This window comes from Bicyclus anynana, chromosome 9, assembly GCF_947172395.1.
Source record: "Bicyclus anynana chromosome 9, ilBicAnyn1.1, whole genome shotgun sequence".
NCBI lineage: Eukaryota > Metazoa > Arthropoda > Insecta > Lepidoptera > Nymphalidae > Bicyclus > Bicyclus anynana.
Genome location: NC_069091.1, coordinates 13,013,490 through 13,027,631, shown reverse-complemented (window position 1 = coordinate 13,027,631; position 14,142 = coordinate 13,013,490). Strand labels below are relative to the sequence as shown.

Here is a 14,142-nt window from a genome sequence, read left to right as displayed (position 1 = left end):
GGCATATGGAGTGGATAAAATGATATACTTTGGGACTTTTGACATTTAAACGCGATAAATTTATCCCTGTGAAGTTGATGTGGGGATAAAACTTTACTTAAAAAAACAATTATGTCTCGCATGTTTTGGTCTTTAACAATTGCTTCGCAATATGGGGTAGAGTAGGGGTAGGGTAGCGGTAGGGTAGGGGTGGGGTAGGGGTGGGGTAGGGGTGGGGGTGGTGTAGGGGTGGGGTAGGGGGGGTGGGGGGTGGGGTAGGGTTGGTGTAGGGGTGGGGGAGGGGTGGGGAGGGGTGGGGTAGGGGTGGGGGTGTGGTAGGGGGGGGTGGTGGCGGGGGGGGGGGTAGGGTTGGTGTAGGGGTGGGGGAGGGGGGTAAGGGGGAGGGGCGTTGGGGAGGGGGGGGGTAGGGGCGGGGTAGGGTTGGGGTAGGGGGGGTAGGGGTGGGGTAGGGTAGGGGTAGGGTAGGGCAGGGGTAGGGTAGGGGTGTGGTAGGGGGGGTGGTGGCGGGGGGGGGGTTAGGGTTGGTGTAGGGGTGGGGGAGGGGGGGGGGGTAAGGGGGAGGGGTGTTGGGGGGGGGTTAGGGGCGGGGTAGGGTTGGGGTAGGGGGGGTAGGGGTGGGGTAGGGTAGGGGTAGGGTAGGGCAGGGGTAGGGTAGGGTAGGGGTAGGGTAGGGGTAGGGCAGGGTTAGAGGTAAAGAAGGGTAGAGTAAGGATAGAGAACAAGTGCACTTATGTCAAAACGAAGCTTGACCGGGTCCGCTAGTATGATAGATACTATAGATACCTACTACAAACCACCGCAAAAAACAATCACCAAACAAAACAATGCCAACAGAAAACAGATAAATAATATGCACAAAAAAACCAAATATTATCAAATTTACGTTTATTTCGGACTATTAATATACCTAATGCCAATTTATAAGATATATACAAATGGGTTGACAAGTCTTTCCCTCCGTTTATCCACCGGGAATATTATATCCACCGACGTGCCCATGCGCGGTGAGTGGATAAAACGAGTGTGGGGGATAAACGTTTTATCCTCTCCCCGTGGATAAATTTCTCCCTTGCCCGTGCTAGCCCTGCTGATGTCGTATTGGTCGATTTGTCTACACGAGACATGTAGTAGCACGCATGTTAGGCCTACAGGGGTTGACTTTTTATTGTAAATTACATTTAAAAATACCTTGCACACAATTATAGATTGATTTAAATGGTATTAAAAACATTTTTATATGAATGGTATAACACATAGCATCAGTGTTTGCAAAAACTAAGAGCGATTAGATGAATTTAACTTGTAAAATTTGAAATTATTGTACTATAGTAGTTGCATTATCAACATTCAAAACAGAAGTGTGGAGGTTTATAAAATCGTTACTCATACACAAATGTACAAAATTCAAATAGAATCTTTCGTCTGGAAATAGTTCTTAGTTAGTTTTTTTTTTATTCTTTACAAATTAGCCCTTGACTACAATGTCACCTGATGGTAAGTGATGCTGCACTCTAAGATGGAAGCGGGCTAATTTGTTAGGAGGAGGATGAAAATCCACACCCCTTTCGATTTCTACACGGCACCGTACCGGAACGCTAAATCGCTTGGCGGTATGTCTTTGGTAGGGTGGTAACTAGCCCCGGCCGAAGCCTCCCACCAGCCAGACCTGGACTAATTAAGAAAATCTCAATCTGCCCAGCCGGGGATCGAACCCAGGACCTCCGTTTTGTAAATCCACCGCGCATACCACTGCGCCACGGAGGCCAGAGTTTCCATGTTGTGGTCCATAAATAAACATTATGGAAGAATAAAACGCACCGCAAGTTAACTGTAACGAGTTTAGAAATGGAACGCAATATACCACAGGCACTAATAGTTAATTACCATAGAGTGTACAATATAACCTGCATTTATAACCTACGTATAGATACGGTACAGTAATAATTTACTCAGCAATGTTTTTCTATATACATGCCTAACTGCATTAAAATTATTATTAGCATTTCAATATCAGGTTAGACATAAAAAATGTTTGAAGTATTTTCTGAAAGGGTTAGAAACACATAATAGTCAGGGATCCCTAGAACTTTATGTACAGGCTGATAACAAGCTAATTTTTCGTGAGTAACTTCATCTCGATGAGATGATCACCTTTTTCATTTACGGAAATTCTTGATTCTGGTAGCAAACTGATTTACCTGGAAATGAAAGTTTCAGAGAGTCGGAACGGGATAATGTACCACGCAATTTGTAGGACATTGTGGCTGTTAAGCTGTTTAACTATTAATTAAGCAACAGTAAAAAAAAACCAGATGGTTAGTAACAACTTTTAATAACCTTGTTATTGATACAAGTTGGGTGGTGGGTAGAGTAGTTTTTTTTTTATTTTTATTAATTAATGGTTATACAACTAAACAGCCACAATATCCTACTAATTGCGTGGTACATTATCTCGTTCCAATGCTCTGAAACTTTCATTTCCTGGTAACTCAGTTAGCTACTAGAATCAAAATTTTTCGTAAATAAAAAAGTTGATCGTCTCATCGCGATGAAGCTCTACTCACGAAAAATAAGCCTGTTAGTAATCAGGTGTACAAAATGTTCTAGGGATCCCTGACTATGTGTTTAAAACCTATTTAACTACGTTAGCAAAAGCTACACAATAATTAAAAAAAAAAACTCTTTCAATTAATTAATTATTAAAAAATATTCGGAATTCAATTAACAGAAACAAATCGTTAAGTTATGAGAGACCTAACTTCGGACCGAACTTCTTTTTCGGTAAGGCTTAACTCTAAAATATAGACACATTCTGTAGTTTATTTACAATAAAATGTCAACCCCGCATCGGCAATTATACCTATATTAAGTATATTTGCTTTAACAGCATAACACTATAATATATCGAAAATATTTCTTGAATACACAACAATTTATAACTTATCAAATAAAGTTTCCGCAAAACTGAAATACGAGATGGTGCTTTATACAGGCTTATAGGGGTTGTTTTTTTAAGCTTAATTAATATAGCAAGAGAATGAAGCATAACTTCTTGTGGCTTATTCTTGTACTCGTAAGCTCTGAATCCTCGGAGAGATGTTTATTATTCCAAATAGTCGGTATTAAAAAAACGGGCCGCATTCCAGAACACTTTCTTTCTATAAATTCAAAGTTATTTAAATTTAAAAAAATATTATTTAACTTTAACATCGACTTTAGTTTCTGTTACGATTGAATTTTCTCAAAGTTTTATTATTATTTTAATCATTATCTATGTTCGGCTCATTGTTGAGCACGAGTCTCAGAATGAGAGTTAGAGGGTTAAGCTAATATTGCACCACGCTGGCCCAATGCGGATTGGCTGACTTCACACACCTAGAGTAAGAAAATTCTCATTTATGCAGGTTTCCTTACGATGTTTTCCTTCGCCGTTTGAGACGCACTTAACTGAAAAGTTAGAGGTGCATGCTTAAGACCGGATTTGAACCTACGCCCTCCGAATTGAAAGCAAAGGTCACTAGGCTATCACGGCTCTTATATTTGAATTCAATAAAATCTATAAATACTGATTTATTGAGTCTGATTGATCGATTCGTGAACAGTTGATGTAAAGTTTAATTAAATTATTTCAGTTGTTTTGCCTGAATCAATCATCTTCACTGATTCGTGATAGCCCAGTGGATATGGTCTGTCTCCGATTCCGGATGTGTGTGGGTTCGAACTGGGTCCGGGGCATGCACCTCCATCTTTTCAGTTGTGTGCATTTTAAGAAATTAAATATCACGTGTCTCAATCGGTGAAGGAAAACATCGTGAGGAAACCTGCGTACCAGAGAATTTTCTTAATTCTCTGCGTGTGTGAAGTCTGCCAATCCGCGTTGGGCCAGCGTGGTGGACTATTGGCCTAATCCCTCTCATTCTGAGAGGAGACTCGAGCTCAACAGTGAGCCGAATATGGGTTGATGAAGACGAATCATCTTCACAATAATTTTTTAAATAGGTTACATGTGCTTTTTTATTTTATTCATAGCAATAGACATTAATCAATACAAATAACCGTGGTAAGACAAAAATATGTCTCTGTGTATTTACTTCGATTTTCTCACAAAAAAATATTATTTCCGTGCAACCCGCTATTGGAATTGTTAACGTTTCCCACCAAAGCCTTAAATGTAAGAATTTTTAAATTGAAACTGCTATCGCCCCAGAAAGCCCCGGAATCAGAAACTTTTCAATAGGAAGGCAATATTGAACGCGACCAAGCTCTTACACCGATGCTGTTGCAATATTTCTCAAAATAGTCAGTTTCCTTTTACATAGAGTACTGCATCAAATATATATTCTATTTTAGGAGTCTAATGCAAACTTAGGGCAAGTAGGTACACGACATTTAAAGCTTTCAGTAAATTTGGTTAATTATTATTTATAGGATTTTCTATATGTTTGTAATAACAGTAATTGATTATACAAACCAGGTGAAACATCTATGAACTATTAAACAATTATCATAAAAAAATGTTAAAAATAATAATCATAATTATAGACAGACATAAATTTATAATAAAGACAAAACTTTGTCGTGTTGTTTGTCAAATGTTAAAAATTTTTAAAGTGCACTATTTTTAGAAAGAGAATATTTTGTTCAAAATTAAAACCAAAACAGAAACAGAGGTCATGATTTATGATAAAAACCCTGTTATAGAAGCTGTGTGAAGAGTTATAGGTAATTGACACAGAGAAAGCTCGGAATTATGAGAGCATACAAACATACATCTGTATTTAACAATATGAATATAATATATAAACGAATAGTTCCAATAATAACGCTTAAATACGAACACAATGATATTTCATAAATTTCGGATTTTTCATTATAATAATATATTTTTATTTTTACATTATATTTATATCATCTATACATGAATTTGACACAAACATATCAATATACAGATACTAATTATCTATTATTAGGAATAATGGTCTTTTACTGAAAGTATTTTTTTTTACCATTTTTACAATTTTCTGCCACTGCATAGCCTGGAATCTAGATAAACGGTAGCAAATTGAAAATATAAAAGGAATCTCATAAAAGCTTTTCACAACTTTTATTAGTTTTAACGTAATTAATTTTTCCATCTAGAGTGTCCCTTAGTTTGTGATTTACACAGTATATTTTGTAGAAAAGTTGCATAGTAACGTTTTATGCTACTTTCGCGTTCGCGCAAAATTTTTTTTTCACAAATACTTCGCTAACCGTGTATTCTTCCGGGATAAAAGTAGCATGTATCCCCACAAGAATGGTATGTATGCGGGTCAAACCGCAGCACATAGCTAAAGTCCGGCGGCTCAGTGATTACGTTTCTGACACATGTAAATGTCAATAAGATATTTCAATATCTTTTATTAACTTAATTTAACGAGTATTTAAATTAAAAACAAATTATTAATTATGTCAACTTACAATAAACGTATTAATTGTGGGCCAAAATAGTTAAATAACAAATATAAAAAGGTGACAGATGTCAGAAACGCAATTTCTGAGCGGCCGGACTATAGTTGAATTATTTCTTCACTACTGATAAAGTGACTAAGCAACCTACAGAGATACTGTTCAGTGTTCATAGACACGATAGAAAAGGATTTTGACATTACCATTTAATATGAATACTATTGAAAATGGTAAACAGAAGATTGCGAACTATCCAAGTCAAGATAACGATTTTGCATTGTACAATTTTTACTAATAACAACAAAAAAAGAACCATAATATTTTAAACCTAAAAAGCTTGGACATTACGTTTGATATAACTTATCGGAAATACGTCCAGTAAGTTTTCGTTTCGGAAGCACGAATCGGATGAAAGTTTATATTCGAAGTTCCGATTTTCGTTCTTCAAGTGGGAGAGTATTATATTCATGACAGATGTAGGTATAATTTTCTGTTTTTTTATAGAATAATTAATTTAAGAACCAAGTGGATGCCCTGATGGTAAGTGTTTCTACTATCATCTAGTAACAGAGCAATATTTAACAGTTCATGCAAGGAATACGTCCTATACAAAGTATTGCCCTGTGTCGATCCTAATGTTCTTGTAATTATACCGGCAACCATGTTTTTCATATCGGAATACAGCAATGCTGATTAGCGGCTGAAATAAGTTTAGCAGTACTACTTTCTCGAACGAGCTCCTTCACAAAAAACTTTTTTTATAACAGATGGCGTTTTTCTTAGTGATTGTGTAACTTCGACATCACTGAAGTCTTTCAAACACCTACAGTTTATTTATACCATTTGAGAGGAATACAAAATCGATTTCTGCGTTTGTGATGCCACCTACTGTAACTAGGATTGGAATAAACGGGTCACCCGAAATATATTTAGACCAAAACTTTTGCTATTTCGCTTTATATGAACAAAGAATTGCATCTGACGTAATGCATTTTTACCTTGAAATTTTGTTCTAATTATTTTTTAAATTAGTTATCAAAATCTTGTATATCGTTCACATTTTCTCGCGTTTACTATAAATAATATCATTGTATCATCAAATATAAGGCAAAGTATTCAGAAATACTAAATGAATAATCATTATTACCTATATGAAGTTGAATGCTGCAGTAAGTCGTAAAATTCGAAGCTCGTGGAGAAGAAGGGCGAATCCAATGAGAACAGGCAGATACGGCTGAAGAATCCACGCGGTTCCTTTAGACGCGGAGGATTCTGTGCGCGGTTTTTTCAAACTCAGCTCATTCACTGCCACTGTGTAGCAAATATAAAACATTAACAACTCATCATAATGATTATGGTGGTGGTGATAGCTATGACTGTCACTGTCATGGTGACCAAATATAGGTAAAAGGAACGAAGGAGGAATAACGTTTATTATGCAAACGTTATTCCTCCTTCCCGTGATATTGATATTGATAGTGATATTGATTCCGGAGGGCGTAGGTTCGAATCCGATTCGGGGTATGCACCTCCAAATTAAACATCACGTGTCTCAAACGGTGAAGGAAAACATCGTGAGGAAACCTGCACACCAAAGAATTAAGAAAATTCTCTGCATGTGTGAAGTTTGCAAATCCGCTTTGGGCCAGAGTGGTGGATTATTGGCCTAACCCCACTCATTCTGAGAGGAGACTCGAGCTCAGCAGTGAGTCGAATGTGGGTTGATAATGATGATAATGATGATTCCTTCTTCGTTCCTTCGTATTCGTAAATGAGGAGATCCGCAGAAGAACCAAAGTAACTGAGATATCAGCGAGTCGCGAAATTGAAGTGCCAATAAGCAGGCCACATAGTTGAAGGAGCGAATGGACGTTGGGATCCCAAGGTGCTGAAATAGCGACCCCTAACCGGGAAGCGCAGTATTGATCGACCCCCGATCGAGTGGATCGAGGACATCAAGCGGGTTGCAGGTAATAAAAACACCTACAATTGAATTCATATCCGGTATAAGCTGTCAATGTCATGTAACATTGCCAAATTTCAATAAGACACAAGCTAAAAAGAAACATTAAATCGTAGACAGAGAAGCATTAAACAAAAAAAATCCTAATTTTAAAAATTTAAAAACGCCCTAAACGAACGCGACTACCCGAAGATCACTGACATTCTGTCAGGATGTGAGTTACGAGTATGTTGCTAATATAAAAATTCTTAATTAATGTTGTCAGCAAAATGAAAAAATACATTTTAATTAATTAACTAGCTGACACCGCGCGGTTTCACCCGCGTGGTTCCCGTTTTCCCGTATTCCGTAAGAATACGGGGATAAATGGGCTATCTAACACTCAATCGGACCAGTAGTTTCTGAGATTAGCGCGTTCAATCAAACATACAAACAAACTCTTCAGCTTTATAATATTAGTATAGATTTTAAGAAAATGCCGGTTTAATTTTTTTTTTATTTTGGGTTTCAAGCCCTATATTTTATGTTTTGGTTCGCCAGTAAACCGACTTTCCAGAAAACCGATTTTTTTTATTATCATTAACAATATACGTCTTATCAGTCATACGGGATACGTTTTTAGAAGTATCAACGTCGTGAGAACGGTTCTTTTAAAGAACAGCATAATGCCGTGTGAGATTCACAGTCATACTTTTTCCTGTAATACCTATAGTGTTTATTTTATTCCGTTGTTGTCTCCAATGGGACTGCTCCAAAAACTTTTGTGACTGAGTGTTCATTTTGTATTCCGCTGCTTATTAAAACTACCCGCGCCGCAAACCAAAGTTTCTTTACAAATTGTTAGCAGATTTTCACTATTATAATTTTAATGGATGAGAGGAAACTTTGTAATTCATATTTAAACAGGACTAGTTTGTGGAATATTATCTAAAGAGGTAATATATTGGTATAGGATATACTATAACTTGTTGTAAAAAAAGATGAAAAGTAGAAAAAGGAACTCAAGGCTGGCCATAGTATAAAGAGTGTATCTATACTATCTATACTAATATTATAAAGCTGAAAAGTTCGTTTGTTTGTTTGATTGAACGCGCTAATCTCAGGGACTACTGGTCCGATTTGAAAAATTATTTCAGTGTTAGATAGCCTATTTATTGAGGAAGGCTATAGGCTATATATTATCCCCGTATTCCTACGGGAACGGGAACTACGCGGGTGAAACCGCGCGGCGTCAGCTAGTATAAAATAAAAATTTGCATGTGATCCGAATTTAAGGCCAGAAATTATGTATTCCTTAGGTATCGATTATTATTATCTCACCGGTAACTGTTTGTTTTTTGATGTCCGCAAACTTTTCCCCCGGTCCTACTTCGTCAGGGATAGTTGCGGTGCAGGTCAGCTGTGAGCGGCCATGTGCGGGAGTCCGGAGCTCGGCGATGGACACCCATAGAGATATAGGAGGAGGCGCTGGTTCCCTAGGCTTCTCACGTATCTAGTTAAAAAAAACATATAATTTAGCTAGTGCGGAGTTCTATGATAGACACCCAGAGAGATATAGGAGAAAACGCCGGTTCCCTAGATTTCTCCCGTATATAGTTATAAGAAAAAACATATAATTTAGGAAGTGGAGTTCGATAATTGACACCCACAGTGATATAGGAGGAAGTTCCTGAGACTTCTCCCGTTTCTAGTTTTAAAGTATTTCGGACATATTTAAATGTAAATAAATTTAATTTGAATGCTCTTACTCTAATCGTGATTGTTAAAATATGTAAAAAGATATTCCAATATTTTTTTAATAACTAATCTGCCAAATCGGTTCAGAATTTGCGGAAGGAATAACAAACACACGCATCGCCTTCACAACATTAGTGTGGGAAAAACAGAATTGTTGGTATATAATAGAAGACTTTTAAGTGCCTCGTTGGTACCGTGGTTAGCTTATGTGGCTTGGGATTCCGAGATTCTGGATTCAAAACCTAAGTCAGGCTACTGCGCTCTTCTTTACAAAATTCCAGTAAAAATTCTGAGCAGCATAAAATGGGGAAATTTGTAGTGTTTCACCCCATGTCTCAGAAAACACATTAAGTCATCAATCCTACCTAACCCAACCGTGGTGAGTCTTACCTACATATTATCCTCTCATGTACTTATAGATTGAGGTCAGTGGGTCATTGAAATAGACATGAAAGAAGATTTTAACGACATCAAGTCAAACCTTAGCCATGTCGTCACCCTGTCCATCCTTCAAAGTGCACTTGCTCTGTTTGGTAAGGTTTGCCGGCGGGTGGGTGGTGGTTTCGCTCACCAAGGCCCAGTACTTGGCCGTGTGGTTGAACTCTGGCGCTATGTATCGGTGTTGATGCTTCCGGTGTCGGTATCCGCTGCCGCCCTTGGTCCTTGTGGAGCTTGATACTCGATACGAAAAATGTCTTATAGATTCTTCGGGTACCTAAAACAATAGTAATATATATATAATACTAGCGGACCCGGTCAAGCTTCGCTTTGACTTTTGTGCACTTCTACCGTATCCCTACCCTACATTACCTTTACTCCTACCACTACCCTACCCTAACCCATATTTGACAGGATGGACAACAAACAACTGTTTGACAGGTACTAAACAAAGTAACATTTATGGAAAATTATTCATCTTTCATAATTATTTATTCGTCAAGTTCTCATTGTTTTTAACATGTATTCTGCTATTATTGGCGGAGACAAATCGAACGAATCAAAAACCATGAAAATCGGTCCAGCAGATCTCGAGATCCATAGATTTCCATAAATTTAGATTTTTGGCGTTACTCAGTCAGCAAATTAAGCAATTGGTGTCTGTGGTTATCACCCACATAGTTCTCGTTTCCGTGGGAATACGGGGGTGAAATATATCCTATGTAACTCGATGAAAGAAAAAAAGAAATCAAAATCAAATCTTATTTCTATAGAATGTTAATTAAGATGAACTTACCTTTTCATTGTCTATATACCACGTCAGTCTCGGCGCGGGCGCTGCCGGGGCGCTCGTGCAATTGGCGCGAATAAACCCACCAATCACGACGTCCGGCTTACCGAACGTTATTATTGGTGGATGCTTTTGGGAATCTGAAAAAGACACATGTCTATAGACTATGTCTGTCTGTGGGCTATTGTATTATTTTAGTTCTTAAGTTCCATGTGTTTATTTCATGATAATTTTAAAACTAGAAGTATAGGTTGCGCCAATCTTTTTGTCTGTTCTGACATGCTTAACTGTGCAGTTACTTAGCTAGGATATTATGTTTTCGTTCATCGGGAAACCATACACCTCGTGTTCAGACCGTACTCGAAGTTTGGTGCTGTCTATATTAAAATTTAAGACTGTTAAATTGCAGAAAATAAAATACATGAATTGATATCTAACTCTTTCTTTCAATAATTTATAATTAATTTAAACAAAAACTACATAAAACGATAAAACAAACGAATAAATAATTAAAATTAACATAATTTTTTTAATTTTTTTTAATTTTTAGAATACTTGCCATATACTTTAATAAGACCAATATTCCCATTCCTCTCTGACTAGTCGGGAAAGACTGTGCTAGGAGTGGGTACGACAATAGACCAACGGGGCAGGGATCGAACCACCACTCCTCGGTGATGAGTCCGACCACTCTGACCGTTGAGCTATTTTTATTGTGTTTAGGAGTTTATGATATATTTTTTAATATTTTAAAAATTTACGATGCTTCAATAAGTTATATGTCAATATAAGTTGTTTTAATCAGAAAGTCGTTCCTATTACTACAGTACAATAAACATAAAAACAATGAAATGAAAAACGCAAAAAGCTTTCACAATATAAGATTTTCATTCAACGCCACAACGCCATGTAGTGGTAATAACGTAATCTATTGTTCAAGGGTTAAAAGGTATAATTCAATTTCACTTACACACGACAGTCAGCTGGTGTGGAGGCGAGGCGGCGGTGAAAATGGGCGTCTCGAGGGAAACCTCGCACCAGTACAGGCCGGAGGCGGTCGGGTCCAAATTATCTATCGTAATGGAGTTCTCCGTCACCACTGACATCTGCAATATATGTCCTTTTAATTATACTATTCTCTAAACAACATCGAATGTAGTTTTATTATTTTAAAAGCGGACGCCCGCGACTTCGCGTGGATTTCAGTTTTTCACAAATCCCGCGGGAACTGCCGCACATTTTTTTTAGAACTTTTAAAGGGAAACAATTTTGTCATACATGATTTTTGCAAAACTTTAACCGTTTACGCAGCGATCGCAGCGTAAGCTATCAATAGGAAAACACCCATTTTTAAACATTTGTCTAAAACAGAAAGATTTTTCAAATCGGACCAGTAGTTCCTGAGATTAGCGCGTTCAAGCAAACAAACAAACTTACAAACAAACAAACTCTTCAGATTTATAATATTATAGTAATATATTATATATAATATATAATATTATAATGAGCCGTGATAGCTCAGTGAATATGACCTCTGCCTCTGATTCCGGAGGGCGTGGGTTCGAATCCGGTCCGGGGCATGCACCTCCAACATTTCAGTTGTGTGCATTTTAAGAAATTGAATATCATGTGTCTCAAAAAACGGTGAAGGAAAACATCGTGAGGAAACCGGCATACCAAAGAATTTTCTTAATTCTCTGCGTGTGTGACGTCTGCCAATCCGCATTGGGCTAGCGTGGGGGACTAATTGGCCTAACCCCTCTCATTCTGAGAGGAGACTCGAGCTCAGCAGTGAGCCGAATATGGGTTAAGAATGATGATGATAATATTATAGTATAATTCATTGTTTAAACGAAACAACAATTTTATACTATAAAATGTAAATAATTACATGATCATAATTGAACTTTCTTTTGAGTCTTGTAACTGAATTTAAAGTACAATTATCAATTATGTTGCTTCGCAGTTTTACCTGCGTTCCGTTGACAATTTTCCCGTGACAATACGGGGATTAAATATCTATGACACTCATAAATAATGTGGCTTTTTAGTGGTGAAAGAATTTTCAAATTTGGTTCATTAGATCCAGAGATTACCTCCTACAAAAACACAAACTTTACCTCTTTATAATGTTAGTTTAGGTATAATACTAGTACAGAAATAACACGCTAAGTTTTTTAATGTATTTCTTGTTATTGCAACAATGTTAGTAAGTACGAAAATTAAAATATAGTTAACCATATTTCAGACGGTAATGTTATTAAAATAACTTTCACTTGTTATTTCCCTTTGTTTTTGATATCAATGAATTCAAAAACTTCTGCATAATTCTACCGCAATGAAACAAAGCTCAATGCTATTCCAGAATTTTAGTAGCTATGAAGTTTCTAAAATGTGCGGTCTGCATGAATTATTACTGGTTAGCAGTTCCATGCATTTGTATATTTCAATGCGCGATGCATTATTGGAATTAGATGCGTTCGACCTTGCTTGGTAATATTCTACCTACATTTTGTAAAGTTATTTCCTCATTCTACGCTATATTTTTTTTTGTATTTCAGAACATCTATCGAAAGTATCATTCACTATCGGCCCCATTCCATGAACAAGCTTATAACTAAGGGATTCATTGATTTGATCAACCCATACTCGGCTCACTGCTGAGCTCGAGTCTGCCACGCCGGCCCAATGCGGATTGGCAGACTTCACACACGTAGAGAATTACGAAAATTCTTTGGTACGGAGGTTTCCTCACGATGTTTTTCCTTCACCGTTTGAGATACGTGATATTTAATTTCATATATCATATAATTTTTAAGGGATTCATATTGTTTCAAAATTAGCCTGGCACACTCCTAAAATAACGCAACGACCGACCAACTGCGTTTTCCGGTGTGGGATCGCACCTATCTATTGAATCTATACTAATATTGTAATGTGGTGAAATTGTGGTATTGTATGGGGTAATCTCTGAATCTACAGAACCGATTTTGAAAATTCTTTTACCAATAGAAAGCCACGTTAAACGCGAGTGTTGTAGGCTATATTTTATCCCCGTATTGTCACGGGAACAAGACTTACACGAGTGAAACCGCGGTGCTGCAGGAGTAATATATAACTTTCCATCGGTAATCGGGTGTAAAGTTGGCTTACATTAAGTTTTCCTCCAGGAAAACTGTAATTGGTGTACGGTGGTACGCGCTCTCTCACATACTGCAGCAACTTTGAGCCGGTTCTCAAGAATTCCACTTTGTACAGCAATTGCGGTGGGACTTGGTGCAGGCAGCGCAGGGTGGCGGATCCTCCGCGAGCCACCCAGCTAGGCGCGGATATCCGCACATCCACATCCGTCGCTTGACCGAGACCTGGAAACAATTAACCGGTTAGAAAGAAGGCTGAACACTAGTTTGTTGTACGTCTCGTTGCATGAACTAGCTCATGACTAAGAACCCCGTATAGTACGAAAATAGACAACGGTTACGTAAGTTTACTGAGATTTTTCGTTAGTGTTAAAAGAGAAACTTAAAACTACCGATAGCATGCAAAGATATTCTCAATAGCTCAACGGTAAATCGATCGGACTCATTACCAAGGGGTGGTGGTTCGATTCCCGCCCCGTTGGACTACGTACCCACTCTTGATACAGTCTTTAGCGAAAATATTAAAAAAAAAATGTTAATTATAGGTTAATAATGGTTTAAATTTAAAGATCACTATCATCAATCTATTTTAAAAAAGACACTACGGAGCCAGTATTTCCTTTACT

General features: G+C 37.5%; 1 protein-coding gene across 1 annotated transcript; it reads right to left on the bottom strand.

Moving 5' to 3' along the window:
- Nucleotides 1-766: 766 nt before the first annotated feature.
- On the bottom strand, nt 767-13,748 carry LOC112052609 (uncharacterized; the record flags this gene model as incomplete). Its single annotated transcript, XM_024091755.2, has 6 exons — nt 767-6,759; nt 8,732-8,903; nt 9,630-9,863; nt 10,383-10,516; nt 11,347-11,482; nt 13,530-13,748. Coding segments are annotated over 6 exons (1,059 nt in total), but the record flags the coding sequence as incomplete, so codon positions are not given.
- Between the last annotated feature and the right edge of the window lie 394 nt (nt 13,749-14,142).